The sequence below is a fragment of the Pavona decussata genome, unplaced genomic scaffold (genome assembly GCF_977016875.1).
Source record: "Pavona decussata unplaced genomic scaffold, jaPavDecu1.1 SCAFFOLD_431, whole genome shotgun sequence".
NCBI classification, from domain to species: Eukaryota; Metazoa; Cnidaria; class Anthozoa; order Scleractinia; family Agariciidae; genus Pavona; species Pavona decussata.
In genome coordinates this window covers 335,001-354,332 of record NW_028145788.1, presented here as the reverse complement: position 1 = coordinate 354,332, position 19,332 = coordinate 335,001, and the positions used below count along the sequence as shown (strand labels likewise).

At 39.3% G+C, this 19,332-nt stretch overlaps 2 protein-coding genes and 1 long non-coding RNA gene across 3 annotated transcripts; 2 read left to right on the top strand and 1 right to left on the bottom strand.

The window, feature by feature from the left end:
* Nucleotides 1-1,700: 1,700 nt before the first annotated feature.
* On the bottom strand, nucleotides 1,701-3,209 carry LOC146450724 (uncharacterized). The gene is made up of 2 exons (XR_014860241.1): nucleotides 3,060-3,209; nucleotides 1,701-2,382 (listed from the first exon to the last, which is right to left on the bottom strand). It is a non-coding gene; the product is annotated as an uncharacterized LOC146450724 (long non-coding RNA).
* Nucleotides 3,210-11,782: 8,573 nt separating this feature from the next.
* On the top strand, nucleotides 11,783-13,072 carry LOC146450723 (uncharacterized). Its single transcript, XM_085100084.1, has 2 exons — nucleotides 11,783-12,042; nucleotides 12,538-13,072. Exons 1-2 carry the CDS (start codon nucleotides 11,783-11,785, stop codon nucleotides 13,070-13,072), a joined length of 795 nt encoding a protein of 264 aa, XP_084956210.1.
* Nucleotides 13,073-13,235: 163 nt separating this feature from the next.
* On the top strand, nucleotides 13,236-14,042 carry LOC146450722 (uncharacterized). The gene has a single exon (XM_085100083.1). It carries the CDS (start codon nucleotides 13,236-13,238, stop codon nucleotides 14,040-14,042), a length of 807 nt encoding a protein of 268 aa, XP_084956209.1.
* The last annotated feature ends 5,290 nt before the right edge of the window (nucleotides 14,043-19,332 follow it).

The window sequence follows — 19,332 nt, the reverse complement described above, 5'->3', positions numbered from 1 at the left end:
GGCACATTCGTACACATGGAAAGCTTATTTGCAAGCATTAAAACTTACAATCTTGCAGGGGCTTTTCTAATCGTTGACCTGAGTGTCATTTCATTTATTACCAACTCATAACATCCACCTACAGGAGGTTAACATCTACCTAAGGGAGGTAGCGGTAGCCTACAGTGTACATTTTATAGTTTATGTTTTATAATAGTCAATTCATACGCATATAAGCTTACACTCTAGCAGGGAAACTTGGGATCATGAGGAGCTTTTCTATCATTGACTTGAATTTCATAATTTTCATTTTTACCAACTCATAACATCCACCTACAGGAGGTAAACATCTACCAAAGGGAGGTTATGATTTTTATAGCACCATGCAAGTAGGTATTATAATAAGGAACGATTACTAGAATGAGATTAATGAGAGTTTTCTCATTTTTTATTTACACTCATAACATGGAATATAATATATTATTATCAATATTATTTTTTGGCAACACAGTGACCTACGCTGGGCCATTTATATTCATCTAATGAAACACTTGTACAGCCATAAAGATTTGCTGTGAGAGGTGTTATGGGTTTAAATAGAAAAATTGCAGGTGCATTAAAATAGCATAATAGCTGTTATGATGATTAAAGGCAATTGTTTTCTTGTTGTTGTTGTCGTTTTTTGTTGGCTGGCCCCATCAACCTGTAATTTCCACATTACATTTTGCTAGAAGTGACTGTTTATGACTGTTGAAATGATAGATTATTTTTAAAAATATAACCCTTAATATGCCAGAATTTATTTTAATTTAATTTGTGATCACTTACAAGAGATTTCATAAGCTTTCTTCAAGTCAATTCTTCCTTATTATAATACTACATACCTGCATGGTACTATAAACATCATAACCTCCCTCAGGTAGATGTTTACCTCCTGTATACGTAGGGGGAATTGTTATCACTTGGTAAAAATAAAATGAAATTCTGCTGAAGAGTAAGCTTCTATGCGTATGAATTGAGTACACAATGTCTTTTGTGGAATTAATGAGTCATAGGTGTCTTTGAAGTAGCTGTTTCTTCAGCAGTCTGTGCAGTTTAAGTATTGCATTCTGAAAAGAAATAAAATAAAACCAATATTGTTAATGTACTGTAGTAAGCAATGAGAGAGTAATGTACAATCGTCTTCTAAGGTTTCTTAATAATCATAACATTCTCTCTGACAATCAGTATGGTTTTCGCAAGCATCACTCCACCGCTAGCGCTTATGCTCTTGCTTGTTTATATGACAAAATCTCTTCCGCCATTGACAATAAGGAATGCACAGTTGGTATTTTTATAGACTTGTCCAAGGCCTTTGACACGGTTGATCATAACATTTTGTTTTCAAAATAAGAACTTTATGGTGTTCGTGGCACTTCACTTAGAGGGTTCGAAAGCTATCTAAGCAATAGACAACAATATGTGGAATTTAATGGTGTCAGTTTGGAGTCTTCCCTTACCAAACCGGACACTATTTTAAATGTGTTTTTAAACTGTTTTGAAAAGTATTTTTAACCTATTTAGTGAAATAGGTTAAAAATAGGGTGAAAAGTATATTTATAATGTATTTTTCGACTGACTTTAATGGTGTTTTAAACTGATTGAAACGCTATTGAAACAAATATATTTCAAATAGCTTCAAATTAGGTGCACAAAAAGTGGAAATAAAAATACCAAAAAAATAGTTTTCAAAATATATTTTAATTTGTTTAAAAGCATGTTTAAAATTTTCAAACTGCGAAAAAAAAAGCTACTTTAAATGTATTTTTCTTAAAAATAGGTTTAAAATATGTGCAAAATTATATTTTTAACGTATTTTTCGACTGACTTTAATGGTGTTTTAAACTGATTAAAACACTATTGAAATAAAGATATTTCAAATACTTTTTAACACCTTTAAAAATATAGCTTAAAGTTGCACGAAGGTTGGAAATAAAAATATCATTCAAATTAAAACAGGTTTTAAATCTTTCAAAATATATTTCAATAGTGTTTTAATCAGCTTTAAAACAAGCAGACAATACACTCATCACAAATACATTTCAAAATACTGGTGTTTACCAGAAATTAGTTGCAAATTACATCCAACATATATTTAAAATAGTATAAAAATACCATGAAAGGTGTATAAAAATAGTTTACAAATAGTATAAAAATAGTAATTAAATAGTAGAAAAATATAATTAAAATTGTATGCAAATAGTATAAAAATGATATTAAAATAGTAGAAAAATACAATTAAAATTGTATGAAAATAGTAGAAAATAGTAGAAAATTATATGAAAATTGTATGAAAACGTAGTAAGATAATTAAAAGAACTTGTTTCTTGTCCTTCCTGGGCTTTTTGTTTTGCTCATATTTTTCTATAAGATATAATGAAGAAAGAGCTATAGGAACATGATAACAATTTTCACACACAAATCATTTCACTGCATACTTTCACTTCAGTAATAAACAACTCACTTAGAGCGCCAAAGTTCGCATAATGCATGGGCTGCCAAACTTCAAATGTTCAATGACAAAACATACCAAATTGATACCAAATTAGGTCATGCTTTTTTGTGATGTGTCCACGCTCAGATGCAACTGACGGTATAACATAAACTTATGATTGTAAGCACCCCCCAACCTCAATATAAGCCCATGCACTGTCAGGGCTAGGTGTTTAAAGCTATTTTAGGCTGTTATTGTGACTTTTCAAAATGGTATTGGACTCCCTGAAATAAGCCCCCCAAAGTCCTTTGTAATACAATGTAATCTGCAGCTAAGCCCGGTCCTTTAATCAGATGTTTACAGTACATTAGCCGGACAGGTTAACCAAGTCCCAAACTGCAAGGCCAACTAATCTTTTCCAGCCCAAAAGAGGTGTTAAAATTGTTCGCTATCTCATTTGAAGGCGATTATTCCCAGGGCAACATATGGTTGTATGTACGGGGTTCAGTTTATGGTAATCCCTGAGCATCCACAATCCCACTTGACAACAGCCTTATGCTATACAACGTGACAACCTTTTATTATAAATACTAAACAATTAGCTTACCTTTGAAGTAACTAGGCCGTTTGGCCTGAAAAATTAATTGATTGCACTTTTGCCTAAGTGCTTGCAAGACTTCTTCCCGTGTTGTGGGGCTATTTCTGGGCTTCCTTGGCTTTTTTGCCCCATCTTCATTCTCTTGCTCTTGTTGAGGCATTTCTTTAATTTTTGCAACCACTGCAAAATCTTAAAACACAAGACAAGCAAATGAGAAAACGTCACTAATATAGTATATTAAAATAAATATACAGCTTCCAGTATCAATATATCCTCCTGCGCAGACATTTTTTGGGCTCGTCACACACTCCTTCCCCATGGATGTCTCAGTGTGCTGAACAGATCAGCAACTCCCATTCTCTGTTTACTCGATTTTGGAAAATGCCATTTCATGTTGACGCGACTTTGTTCGTTCAGTAATGCAGCTTGTGTTGCATGACCTCCAAATCACCATGAAGGATTGAAAGGACCATTAAATAACTAAGACATTACTTCATACAAAGTATAGAAGGTATTTTTGCAAGAGAGTTTCAATTCAAAATTGGAAGTGACATAAGCTCTCACGGCAGGAGTCAGATGAAATTCAAGAACGGAAGTTGCTGTTCTGGCCCCATTCGTTTAAAGGCCAGATAACTTTATACGCTGGATAAGGTACTATTCAGGGCCTAAAATATACTTCACGTTAAACGTTGTCCAAGGTTTTCGTACACTCCCAAACTTAACTGTGGTTAGAGTGTGCATATTCGCTTGTACACGAGGAAATACTGAAATCTCTGCACAGATTGAAATTGTCGGATATCAGATATCCGGCCTTTGAACAAATGGGGCCTGTTCAGCACACATTCGTGGAGAAGGAGTGTGTCATGAGCCCAAAGAATGTCTGCATACAGCTGTAGGAGGCTAGTATCAATAATCATTTTAAATGTAATATCGGTAGTGGGTAATTAGTGATTAACGATTGACCGAAAACTCTTAACAATACAATGACTGATTGCACCTAGAGCATTAACAATTATTTTGGGAAAAGGAATATTTCTCTTTTTTGTATTTTTTTTTTTGGGGGGGGGGGGGGGGCAATAAAGAAGTCAACATGATCCACAACAATCCTAAGGGCAAAATCATGGAAATTTCATGCACCATCTAATAAATTAGATTTGATTGCATTTTTATTGACCCCAGGTTTGGTGATCTTGACTAGCAATAAATGAATTTTTTACTGTTTTTTCGTTTTCAGGAATGTTGTTATTTGAGTCCGTATTTCAGGCCATTGTGAGTGGAAATTCATTTATCTTGTGTTTAACATTACTGATCCATGCCAGGGATTTACATTGTAGCTAAAAAAAAAAACAAAACAAAACAAAACTAAGCAGGCCAACTAATAATATTATCTGGTCATTTTGGACTATGCACCTTCCAAATTGTTTTCTAGTAAAATCTTAGCCAGTATCAGATAATGTTGTTTTTCTGGTAAAATTAGCCAACTGTTATACCCAACCAAAAAATTCTGATCATGTTAGTACGATTATCAGTTGAGTGACACTCACAAAGCAACAAGTCTGTTACAGGTGCGTAGATTTAGAGACAACATGGGGATCAAAACTAATGATAATCTTTTGGGTAAACAAACATACCCTTCTTAGAATGGCCACCATCTCCTTCTTCTCTGTCTTTACTTTTGGCAACATCATCTGCAACAGTATTTTATATTGCCTGAATAACTGTGTACTGTATAAAGTGCTGTATAACACATGGATGTACATGGTGTTATCATGATGTGTCCTGAAACAGCACACAAAATGTTGTATATGGACCTGGTAAAACTTTCTAGTTTAGCCAGAAAAAAAATATCATAGGATAGCCGGGCTCTCATGCAACAGCCACTTATAAGGCAGTATTCTAGACAGTATGCTCAACTCCATTCCTCTTCAAAGCACAAGGTCTCTTTGTTTCCCCTCTCTCAACTCCATGTGCTCTGTGCTTCAGGTTATCATTTCTATCAGTCATTTTCTCAGTAGCAGAAACAAGAAGTTGTCTAAAATATACAAACATGAATCGCTTGTGGCTGATTTTTACCTGTTTGCTTCTTCTTTGTCTGTGAACGTTTCTTCTTAGCTGTGACAGCTGAAAAATAATATTAATTGACATGCATATGACCCTGTTTAAAATGAAGTGTGTATGTGTTTTAATACTCAATGGATTATTAAGCCTGTTCACACTTGGTGCCCTAGTGCAATTCTCACTGGGTACTTATATGAACACACAGAATTTGCGCACGGTACCTGTGCCTACAATAATTTTGGAGTGGGCACTTGAAAAAAAAGGTGTGTTATTTAGTGTCCAGTGAAAATTGTACTCTGGCACCATGCTCAGAACAAACCATAATTATTCACATTAGTGCCTTCAGGGTACCGTGCTGGGGCAGTAAGTCAAAGTGTGAACGGGCTCAAATTTGAGACATTTTTTAAATGGGTGAAATTGTCATGACCTGTCATCTAAATGAACAGTCCCTTACAAGTGTGTCTGCACAGGCAGCCTTGACTGTATATGTTTTGAAACACATTATTTTGGTTCCAGTAATACACCTTATTCCAAAATGGTGGTTGTCTCAGACGATCTGGGTCAAGTAGCACGAAAAGTGAGGCATCGAGGGCCACGATTCAATGTTTACATGTTTACATGTACATGTGGTAGTACAGTCCGAAATATGCCTCAAAACTGTTGTGTTCCCGGGTGTAAGGAAAAAGTTTATGAAGAGGATGGCGTTAAAATATCTTTCCATAAGTTCCCTGAAGACAGAGAACTGTTCAGGAAATAGATACAGATGTTGGCAAACAGTTTAGAGTGACCGATCATACAAGGGCTTGCTCAAGAAACTTTAAATCGAGTGCCTGAATGTTTTTCAGGTTTCTTTTTCAATTGACAATTTCACTGACAAATATTAATAGAGCTACATGTACACTGATGACTTTACATCACTAAATTAATTGTACCTTCTGTCTTCTTTGTCTTCCCCTGTGACTTCTTTTTTACAGCTATCGTAACACAAACAAAATGATACATGTGTAGTAGTTTTAAATGAATTTCAGGTCAAAAAGATTTCAAACCAGTTTAATTTTCATTTCCTTTGTTCCAGGTTTATTAGCATAATCACGAGACAAAGAAAAATCAACATCAAACTGGTTTGAAATCATTTTGACTTAGATTCATTTTTAACTACAACACATACATTGATAAATACATACATGTACAATCTTCCTGGCTCAATCACCATAACTATTTTCTTATGCTGACATTGATTCCAATTCTTTGCTATTTCACCCACACATGACCAATTAACCAGAAAACATTTTGTCCGCACACTTACAGAGTTGTATACCCAATAGCGATAAAATTTAAGGACTTTTCAAAAATCATTTAAACCAGGCACTAAACTTAAAGAGCCAAGGTCATGAGGGATTTTGTTGTTTTAGGGCAATTGAGTGCTAAAATCATTTACTATGCACAAAACGCTCTTGTGAAACTAAAAGGAAGATATCAAATGGATTTTATCCAGGAGTGCTCATCAATAACATTTATTTATTTTTTGGTAATTTTGCTAGACATAGCATCAGAACTTGAAAAAATAGGTTCCAATTTTACAAGTTTCAATGTTCCATTTCCATCCTTGACATCTGTAGCAACAAATGATACTAACCAGTTTCAGTTCTGTAAGATAGTCTTTAATGTGTAGTTCCAGAAAATAGCCATACTCCCTCCACAGAAGGGATTGGAAATTCTAGGGGGATGGGGGATCAAAGGCTCAGAAATTCCGTGATTCAGTACTAAAATGACTGCAATATGCCCACATCATGCCCTTTAAACTGGAAGCTTTTGGTGAAATCATTTCGAAGCTTACAACAATGAGGTGAATGGCGTTAATTTCTATTGAAACCCGGCTGATAGGGTTTCACACCCCTTCGGAAGTTTTTAACAGAGAGGGAAATATTTCTAGGGGGTGTGCTAAAATTTGGAAATTCTTTTGGGATCTAGGCAGATTAATTTTGAGGGCCAATTTTGGAAAATCCATAGGGGAGGGAGGTCATACGACAAATCCCAAGCTGTAGGAGGGTATGGACATTTTTTGGAACTACACAATAACAAAACTAGACCATAATTTTCGGGATCTAACTGGTTGGAAGACACCTTTCAGCCCACGACATAGCCAATTTAAACTCACCTTTACTCAAATGACTACTTGTCCATTCATTCTGCTCTTGTCCTGTGTTTTCATGGCATCCATCACTCTCACTCTCATAACTTTCATCATGATAATCAGCTGCAATTTTACAAGAATTTAACAGAGTATGGTAGTTTTGGATTCTCATAGATACCATTTGGAGTAACATTATACTGCTAAGTTGTTTATAATATGGCCTCAGATCATAGTCTGAAATGTCAGCCGTCTCCTCCCCCTAACCCGCGCCCCCTGCGGGTTGGGGGAGGAGACGGCTGACATTTCAGACTACTCAGATCAGAGCATACATACATACATACATACATACATACATACATACCCATACATACATAGTTTATTTGGTAAAGCAGGTTGGGGAATTGGCAAGACATTAAGTCCTGATGTGGACCTGCGCTATCTAGAATGATCAATCAATACACACCTAAATATTAAATTATAACAACGGTTAAATAGATAATGTATTGCACCTCACCTTCATAAACAGCTTGTCTCTTCCCAGATTTAGGATTTACTTCAGGTTCAATTTCTTGATCTTGACCTTCTTTTTCTAGGTCATCTGCGGCCTTTGCAGCATCTTTAAATTTTTCTATACGTGTGCAAAATTATATTAAGCCTAACGTTAGAATGAAATTAAAGCTTACGTACAATTGTAAGCTTATATACGGTTCGCCTGCCTACGAAAGCTACCGTAAAAGAAGTAGATATGTACGATAAGACACCGAAAATAAAAAGACATGAAGCTTTATAAAGCTTATAAAGCTTGAGCTTACCTTTATATTGTACGTCATTAAATCGAATTAAATGTCAGATTTAGCCAAACAACGTCCAATGCACTCCCGATGGATTGTGTATCCCGTCATATCAGCAGCTCGATCTTCCATATGACCTTCCTTCAGTTCACCTCGTTCGTCTCCATTACACGTACATGCATTAGACTTCGAGGATCGATTTTAAATTTAAAGATAATTTCAAAGTCCGTGTCTTTTCGGAAATTCAAAGTCAACGGCAGTGCGCGGTTTTGGTATATACTCCATGGGAGAATGCCATGGTTCCACCGGTATATATAATATATTATAATATATTCCATACTATAAACACCTTTACAGGACTATACACATATAGGAGAATGCCATGGATGCACCAGTATAATATATTACACACCTTTACAGGGCTATACACACCTATAGAGAGATATATACACCTTTACAGGGCTATACACACCTATACTAGTATAATATATTACCGGTACACACCTTTGCAGTGCTATACATACCTATAGAGAGATATATACACCTTTACAGGGCTATACACACCTATACAGCGCTATACACAGCTATGCAGGGCTATACACACCTATAAAGAGATATACACACCTTTACAGGGCTATACACACCTATACAGCGCTATACAGGGCTATACACATCTATAAAGAGATATACACACCTTTACAGAGCTATACACACCTGTAAAATGCTATACACAGCTATACAGGGCTATACACATCTATAAAGGGATATACACACCTATAAAGGGATATACACACCTTTACAGGGCTATCAGTACACATCTATACAGCACTATACACACCTATAAAGAGATATACACACCTTTAAAGAGCTGTACACACCTATACAGCGCTATACAGGGCTATACATACCTATAAAGCGATATACACACCTTTACAGAGCTATACACACCTATACAGCGCTATACACAGCTATGCAGGGCTATACACACCTATAAAGAGATATACACACCTTTACAGAGCTATACACACCTATACAATGCTATACACAGCTATAAAGGGCTATACACATCTATAAAGGGATATACACACCTTTACAGGGCTATACACACCTATACAGCGCTATACACAACTTTACAGGGCTATACACACCTATAAAGAGATATACACACCTTTACAGGGCTATACACACCTATAAAGAGATATACACACCTTTAAAGAGCTGTACACACCTATACAGCGCTATACAGGGCTATACATACCTATAAAGCGATATACACACCTTTACAGAGCTATACACACCTATACAGCGCTATACACAGCTATGCAGGGCTATACACACCTATAAAGAGATATACACACCTTTACAGAGCTATACACACCTATACAATGCTATACACAGCTATAAAGGGCTATACACATCTATAAAGGGATATACACACCTTTACAGGGCTATACACACCTATACAGCGCTATACACAACTTTACAGGGCTATACACACCTATAAAGAGATATACACACCTTTACAGGGCTATACACACCTATAAAGAGATATACACACCTTTAAAGAGCTATACACACCTATACAGTGCTATACACAGCTATACAGGGCTATACACACCTATAAAGAGATATACACACCTTTAAAGGGCTATACACACCTATAAAGAGATATAAACATCTTTACAGGGCTATACACACCTATACAGCGCTATACAGGGCTATACACACCTTTACAGGGCTATACACACCTATACAGTGCTATATACAGCTATACAGTACTATACACACCTTTACAGGGCTCTACACACCTAAACAAAGTTAAACACACCTACACAGTGCTATACACAGCTATTCAGCGCTATACACACCTTTACAGGGTTATACACTCCTATACATGGCTATGCACAGCTATACAGTGCAATACACAGCTATACAGGACCATACACAGCTATACAAGGCTATACAAAGCTGTACAATGCTATAGACAGCTATACAGGGTTATACACTCCTGTACAGTGCTATACACACATATACAGGGCTATACAGAGCTATACAGGGCTATGCACAGTATACAGGGTTATACACACCTATTCAGCGCTATACAGGGCTATACAGAGCAACACACGACTATATACAAGGCTATACACAGCTATACAGTGCAATACACATCTATACAGGACCATACACAGCTACACAGGGCTATACACACCTTTACAGAGCTATACACACCTGTACGTTGCTATACACAGCTACACAGTGCTATACAGAGCTATACAAGGCTATACACAGCTATACAGTGCAACCACACAGCTATACAGGACCATACACAGCTATACAGGGCTATACATACCTTCACCGGGCTTTACACACCTATACAGACCTATACAAGGCTATACACAGCTATACAGAGCTATACATAGCTATAGAGAGCTATACACAGTTATCCACAGCTATATGTAGAGAGCTATACACAGCTATACAGGGCTGTACACAGCTATGCAGGGCTATACGCAGCTATACAGGGCTATATACACCTATACAGTGCTATACACAGCTATACAGCGCTATATATGCAGCTATACAGTGCTATATACACCTATACAGTTCTATACACAGCTATGCAGGGCTATACGCAGTTATACAGTGCTATATATAGCTATACAGCGGTATACGCAGCTATACAGGACTATAAACAGCTATAGCGCTTGTACTACTAAAGGTTCTTGCACTAGTTGAGGTCGCCTGCACCACTTAGGTAGTACTTTAGGTACTCTTAATGCTTTTTTTACCAAGCAAGTACTAATACAACCGGAAAGTGCAAAAATTTAAATGAAATCTGGGTGGAAAACCAATGAGCTGTGTTCTAGCCAATTTTAGCAGCCCATCCTGCTAAGGCTTTGAAAGAAGAAGAACTACCAACCATGAGCATTGAGGTGCTAAACCAAAATAGCTAAAGACAGAAAAAATTATGACTATACGACTAAGTTATAACTCAGGACCACTACCAATAATGCTCTCACCTGCAGGAACCCAGACAAGGATTTATCTAGTGCCTACAAATTAGTAATTGCAACCATCTTCACGAGCTCCTTTTATCAGTTCTTTAAATTTACCATCAATACATTGGAATATCCCCCACTGTAGTACTACTGACATCAACCTTAATTATAAATAATCCAGAAATCCAAGGATTTTCTCGGAGCTGCCGTTAAATTATACCAAAAATTAGAGGAAGATGGTGAGGGGTAATGAGGGAGTGGCGGATATTTACTGCATGTGCAATAATTATCATATCGTTTAAAAAATTTGAAATTTCGCTTTCCGTTACTGTTGTGATCGGAAAATTCATTAACAATGTCAAGAAGAGAAGGTCTGTCTGTTCTCTCTTAGCTTTATAACTGTTTTAAGTATCTTCAGGTTAATAGAGCGTTCGTGGGTCATTGTTGAACGAAAGTATCGCCACTTGCATGCAACTTTTTATCACAATGTCTGTTAGTTAAATTATCCGCGCCTCTACACATTTTGTCAACTTATCACAATACACAGCGCACCATTCGCGTCGTATTTGATTCCAGTTGCGAGTTTGAAGGAATTTCATTGAACTAAGTACTTTTACCAGGTCGACCCGCTGGGCTTTGCAGTACCGTTATGCTCGAAGGGTGAAAAATACTGCAGCAGCTTGTCCATATGGGAGAACGGACAAAGGAGAACAATACCCCCTAGCCTGGGACGACCCCCTCCCTACCGCAATGATAAATCAGTGGACACATTGGAGAGACTCTCTCATAGAGTTGCAGAACCTTTCCGTGCCTCGCTGTTACCGCCCTAAAGATTTCGGCAGCGTGACTAGAGCGGAGTTACACGCCTTTTCCGACGCAAGCCAGGACGCTATTGGAGCCGTAGTCTACCTTCGCCAGTTCAGTGAAGCAAACGAGGTGTCTATGGCTCTCGTCTACGGCCAAACAAGAGTCGGCCCGTTAAATCCGACGAGTATACCGCGTCTAGAACTGTGCGGAGCGGTCCTAGCTGTTTAAGCAGCCCAGAGAGTCATAAAAGAAATCGATCTGAAGATCTCTGACGTGGTATACTACACCGATTCAAAAGTGGTACTCGGCTACATAACCAACGAGAGTGGACGGTTCTATGTGTACGTAGCCAATCGGGTCGAGCTGATTAGGAGCATGTCCACCCCGGAACAGTGGAGATATGTGGAGACTGATTTGAACCCAGCAGACCTAGCAACGGGCCGAGTCCCCTCAAGCAAGCTAATGGAGACGAGCTGGCTATTAGGCCCGGAATTCCTGCGCAAACTGAAGAGAACTCCCACAACCGATGAAACGTTCGCGCTCGTCGCAAGCGACCCTGAAGTCCGATAAGCAGTGTTCAGCGCCAGTGTAAATACGCACGAAGAGGAAGAACCAGACCTTGGAGCAGAGAGGTTCAAGAAATTTTCGTCACTTAAGTCTCTGCAGCGAACAGTCGCTAACCTAATTGTCGTTGTCAGAGAGTTCAAACACCGGAGAGACGTTAAAGCAGAAAGAGTGAACCTCAGGACCAAAGCGCGTAATACACAAAGCAAACTCAGACCCCCGACAGTCGAGGAATGGGATCAGGCCCTGCGCGTCATAATCAGCAGCACGCAGAGAGAAGCGTTCAGTGGGTTGTTAAGCGACGCCAGAAAAGAACCCGAGCTACCGAGAGAAATCCAAAGTAGCGCCAAGAAGGCTCTCAAAGGCTCGCAGCTGTACCGTCTCGATCCGTTTCTAGACAGCCACGGGATCCTCCGCGTCGGAGGCAGATTAAGAAGAGCACAGATGGAGTGTCACTATGTCTCACTGCTAATAGCTAAACTCTATCATCATGAAGTACACCACCAAGGGAGACAGATCACAGGAGGTGCAATTAGACAAGCAGGTTTCTGGCTTATTGGAGGCCGCCATGACGTAGTCACGAAGGTCATCGGAGCTTGTGTCCTATGTAAAAAGATAACTGAGAGGACCACACCTAGAACAGCGTATGGCCGACTTCCCGTCAGATAGAACCGACGTCTGTCCCCCCTTTACTAATATAGGATTTGATGTCTTTGGCCCCTGGGCGGTGCAAACACGTAAGACTAGAGGAGGAGGAGTGAACGCCAAGCGTTGGGGCCTAGTGTTCACGTGCCAGACCAGCAAAGCCATTCACATCGAAGTCTTAGAAGCTATGGACTCCAGTGCCTTTCTCTGTGCATTGAGGAGGCTCTTCGCATTACAAGGCCATGCTAAACTCCTCAGAGGTGATCGGGGTACAAATTTTATTGGAGCTAAGACGGAGCTTGACGCAGCAGCATCTGAGTTAGATGAGAAGAAAGTGGAGAAGTTCATAACAGAGTGCGGTTGCAAGTGGGAGTTTAACCCTCCCCATGCGTCACATTTTGGCGGTGTGTGGGAGAGGCAGATTAATATGATTTGCCGTGTATTGGATGCCATGTTCACTGAGTTAGGTCTGAGTCAGCTTACACACAAATTGCTGGTGACACTGATGGCCGAAGTGGTGGCCATTGTAAACGCCAGGCCGATAGCAGCACTGCCGTCTGACGTCGATGACCCGCAGCCCCTGTCCCCTGCGATGTTACTCACTATGAAGACACACCCAGCCAGACCCCCTCCAGGCCAGTTCATGCGCACAGATATCTACGCTCACCATCGATGGAGACGAGTCCAGTTCCTTGCGGAACAATTTTGGACTAGGTGGAGGAGAAAGTACTTGCAGAGCTTACAGCTGCGGCAAAAGTGGACGGAGACGCGGCGAGACCTGTGCGTAGGAGATATCGTTCTTGTACGAGACAAATCACAACACTGTAACGATTGGCCACTGGGACGAGTGTCGGAAGCCCTGAGGAGCGACGACGGTAGAGTGAGGAAAGTCAAAGTAAACGTGGTCAGAGATGGAGAAAGGAAAATCTACCTTAGACCAATTAAGGAGCTAGTTCTACTCCTGACCGACACAGCTGATCCAGACCAGCAGTAAACGCCAAGACAATATGAGTAGCAAGGATAAGAATCCTTGGGCGAGGAGTGTGATGAACAATGAACATTTTATCAAAGAGAGCTTGATTACGTAATTAAGCTTAGTTTTGTTTTGATTTATATAAGATACGTTTTTGTTCTGTTTCATTTATCGAGTTTTTACGCCCCTATTTTCATGTACTATTGTTCACAGTTTCAATCAATTACGTTGCTAGCCAATGTAGCCATTCCTGTTTTCTAATTGGTTTTACAACTGTACACGTCAATTGTACCCTTATCAGAGAACGCCCCTTAAGTTTTTGTGGAGTTGGAGTTAGGAGATCTACGGAGCAACATCGGAGTTTCAGAGCAGTTTTATCTTTTTCGGAGTTACGTAACGTTGAACTTTCTTTAGCCCATTAGTCAGGAACAGACGTAAGTTTCAGCTTATTGTATTCAGTTTTCGTTTTCCTTTCAATTTTGCTTCTTTTGTAATTAGTCTCGGCCCCCTTTTTAATCTTGTACATTGCAATTTCCCCTTTTAGTTTTCACCGCATGTGTACAATAATTAAGACGAGTTGGTGATCGTATTAAATGCTGTTGAGTCAACTTGTGCTGTTGAATTTTATACGGTGGTTGACACTTCCCGACCTCCAGTACACAACACCCCGTGTCCGCTGACTGCGTACACGGCACTGTGTATAGCTCTGTGTAGCTGTGTATAGCTCTGTGTAGCTGTGAATAGCCCTGTATAGCTGTGTATAACTCAGTATAGCTGTGTATAGCTCTCTATAGCTGTGTATAGCTCTGTATAGCTGTATATAGCCTTGTATAGGTCTGTATAGGTGTGTATAGTACTGTATAGGTGTGTATAGCCCTGTATAGCTGTGTATGGTCCTGTATTAAGCTGTGTATTGCACAGTATGGCTGTGTATAGCCTTGTATAGCTCTGTATAGCACTGTATGGCTGTGTATAGCACTGTATAGGTGTGTATAGCCCTGTAAAGGTGTGTATATCTCTTTATAGGTGTGTATAGCCCTGTAAAGGTGTGTATATCTCTTTATAGATGGGTATAGCCCTGTATAGCTGTGTATAGTGCTGTATAGGTGTGTATAGCTCTGTAAAGGTGTGTATATCACTTTATAGGTGTGCATAGCCCTGTATAGCACTGTATTGGTGTGTATAGCCCTGTAAAGGTGTGTATATCTCTTTATAGATGGGTATAGCCCTGTATAGCTGTGTATAGTGCTGTACAGGTGTGTATAGCTCTGTAAAGGTGTGTATATCACTTTATAGGTGTGCATAGCCCTGTATAGCACTGTATTGGTGTGTATAGCCCTGTAAAGGTGTGTATATCTCTTTATAGATGGGTATAGCCCTGTATAGCACTGTATAGGTGTGTATAGCTCTGTAAAGGTGTGTATAGCCCTGTTAAGGTGTGTATGGCCCTGTAGAGCGCTGTATAGGTGTGTATAGCCCTGTAATAGTGTGTATATCTCTTTATAGGTGTGTATAGCCCTGTTAAAGTGTGTATAGCCCTGTAAAGGTGTGTATATCTCTTTATAGGTGTGTATAGCCCTGTAAAGGTGTGTATATCTCTTTATAGATGACTATAGCCCTGTATAGCTGTGTATAGTGCTGTATAGGTGTGTATAGCTCTGTAAAGGTGTGTATATCACTTTATAGGTGTGCATAGCCCTGTATAGCACTGTATTGGTGTGTATAACCCTGTAAAGGTGTGTATATCTCTTAATAGATGGGTATAGCCCTGTATAGCGCTGTATAGGTGTGTATAGCTCTGTAAAGGTGTGTATAGCCCTGTTAAGGTGTGTATGGCCCTGTAGAGCGCTGTATAGGTGTGTATAGCCCTGTAATAGTGTGTATATCTCTTTATAGGTGTGTATAGCCCTGTTAAAGTGTGTATAGCCCTGTAAAGGTGTGTATATCTCTTTATAGGTGTGTATAGCCCTGTATAGCGCTGTATAGGTGTGTATAGCCCTTTAAAGATGAGTGTATCTCTTTATAGGTGTTTATAGCCCTGTATAGCGCTGTATAGGTGTGTATAGCTTTGTAAAGGTGTGTATATCACTTTATAAATGTGCATAGCGCTATATTGGTGTATATAGCCCTGTAAAGGTGTGTATATCTCTTTTTAGATGTGTATAGCCCTGTATAGCGCTGTATAGGTGTGTATAGCTCTGTAAAGGTGTGTATAGCCCTGTTAAGGTGTGTATAGCCCTGTATAGCGCTGTATAGGTGTGTATAACCCTGTAAAGTTGTGTATATCTCTTTATAGGTGTGTATAGCCCTGTAAAAGTGTGTATAGCCCTGTAAAGTTGTGTATATCTTTTTATAGGTGTGTATAGCCCTGTATAGCGCTGTATAGGTGTGTATAGCCCCGTAAAGATGTGTATATCTCTTTATAGATGTGTATAGCCCTGTAAAGTGCTGTATAGGTGTGTTTATAGCCCTGTAAAGGTGTGTATATCTCTTTATAGGTGTGTATAGCCCTGTATAGCTGTGTATAGCGCTGTATAGGTGTGTATAGCCCTGTAAAGGTGTGTATATCTCTTTATAGGTGTGTATAGCCCTGTATAGCGCTGTGTAGGTGTGTATAGCCCTGTAAAGATGTGTATATCTCTTTATAGGTGTGTATAGCTCTGTATAGCGCTGTATAGGACTGATGTGTTTAGCCCTGTAAAGGTGTGTATATCTCTTTATAGGTGTGTATAGCCCTGTATAGCACTGTGTAGGTGTGTATAGCCCTGTAAAGGTGTGCATATCTCTTTATAGGTGTGTATAGCCCTGTATAGCGCTGTATGGGTGTGTATAGCCCTGTAAAGGTGTGTATATCTCTTTATAGGTGTGTATAGCCCTGCATAGCTGTGTATAGCGCTGTATAGGTGTGTATAGCCCTGTAAAGTGCTGTATAGGTGTGTTTATAGCCCTGTAAAGGTGTGTATATCTCTTTATAGATGTGTATAGCCCTGTATAGCGCTGTGTAGGTGTGTATAGCCCTGTAAAGGTGTGTACATGTATATCTCTTTATAGGTGTGTATAGCCCTGCATAGCTGTGTATAGCGCTGTATAGGTGTGTATAGCCCTGTAAAGGTGTATATATCTCTCTATAGGTGTGTATAGCACTGTAAAGGTGTGTACCGGTAATATATTATACTAGTATAGGTGTGCATAGCCCTGTAAAGGTGTGTATATCTCTCTATAGGTGTGTATAGCCCTCTAAAGGTGTGTACCGGTAATATATTATACTAGTATAGGTGTGTATAGCCCTGTAAAGGTGTGTATATCTCTCTATAGGTGTGTATAGCCCTGTAAAGGTGTGTAATATATTATACCGGTACATCCATGGCATTCTCCTATATGTGTATAGTCCTGTAAATTAAGGTGTTTATAGTATGGAATACAGTATATTATAATATATTATATATACCGGTGGAACCATGGCATTCTCCCATGGAGTATATACCGCGGTTTTCGATATGCGTCACAAATCATGTGACCTATGATGCAACTACTGCTGACCGCAAAATGGAGGGCGAAGAGTCTTGATGGAACACAGGCGGCCCAAGCTCATGTTACGAAATAAACGTGACTGGTAGCGATCAGTACCGGGCGTATTGTGTTACATTTGAATTTATATAGGTTTATTTTGGAAACCAACGGCTTTGTTCAAAACAGTAGAAACTTGAACGATTTCTCAATAAAATTGACTTACCTTGACTCGTTGTTGTATTCTTTGTTGCTTGTCTGTTTTTCAAGTCGATTGAAAGCGATTTCGAGGAGTTATCGTTTCTGTTGACATCCACTCCTAAGAGAAGGACCTTCTCTTAGGAGTGGATGTCAACAGAAACGATAACTCCTCGAAATCGCTTTCAATCGACTTGAAAAACAGACAAGCAACAAAGAATACAACAACGAGTCAAGGTAAGTCAATTTTATTGAGAAATCGTTCAAATTTCTACTGTTTTGAACAAAGCCGTTGGATTCCCATATAAACCTATATAAATTTAAATGTGTGGATCACACGATCACAAAGCGTTGGCGGTCAGCGGTTCTGCGCCTGCGCGACAAAACACCTTTATTTGTCTAAGCCAATCACCAAAAAGCGCGGGCTTCTCGGAGATATCGCCATTTGCGCGCGGCAAATTCATTCTTCCAGATTTGGTAGAGCGTTGAGTAACACTTGGGCTCGTTTTCTCGTCGCTCTTTTCTAACCTTAGCCGGTCGTTCTTGAAATATTTCGCCTGTTTCGTTAATACTCAGTGTTCTTCTTGCAAGGTAAGTAAAGTCTCAAATTATTGTCGTGTCCAAGCAAGAGAAATACATACTGATTTCAGTTGTCTCAGAGTGAAGCCCTTCCGGGCCCGACAACGGCTTACTTTCCCTGATTCTACTTGTAGATGACTTTTGCTGTTGTGCTCTGGTACAGAAGAGGGTCTACTGCATTGCAGGTCGAGGAGATTGAAGTGTTAAATATCCAAAAGATAATAATCGAGGGTAGCGCAGCGCCAGATTCGGAGTGTAAGATGCAATATCAGCAGGAAATGTGGTGCGGGAAGATACGCTCTCTACATGGTAAGTCTCCATTTCCGATAATTCTTTTAATGATCGTATTAGGTGAACAAGTTACTTTGCAATCACAGAATATCGGACTTTAAAATGCTATTTAAAATGGGCTCCTATTTTGATAGACTATGCTTCACCGTCCTGTCGACAGCATGATATGAACCATAAAATGTTTTTGAACGCAGGCAAATAAACGTAAGCTTATTTATTTCCTTTTTCGCAGCGCTTACACGAGGCGCATATTTTCAAAGTTTGTATCATAAGCTACGGTTCAAAACTAATCCCGAAACCTATTGAAATTTGTAAGCTACCTGTATGCAGTGCAGTGACATGAGCTTACATTTTGGGGGGCGTATATGCGAGCATGCGGCATACTTAGGAGATTTCGGAGTCTGTTTCTTCTTCTTCTTTTTTTTTTAATGTTCTACTGAGCCAGAGAAATGATACCAACAACTTATTTTCCAAACAAATTTCCGTTTGTGACACATTCGCCTAAACCATATATCAGTGTTTTTGCGCTATCAGTTGTAAATATTTGTTATAAAAAGCAGATCGGTTTCAGCACAGCCGGCCGAATGTACAGCTTCTTTAGCAGTACTGCAGTTCGAAACTGAGAACCGAATTAAACAAAAGGCGTAAGATAATTGCCTACAAAATTTCTTAACCTGCATGCTTTTACAAGTATGGCATGTACCTCTCTTAGCGATTGATATTTTTAGCAGACTTT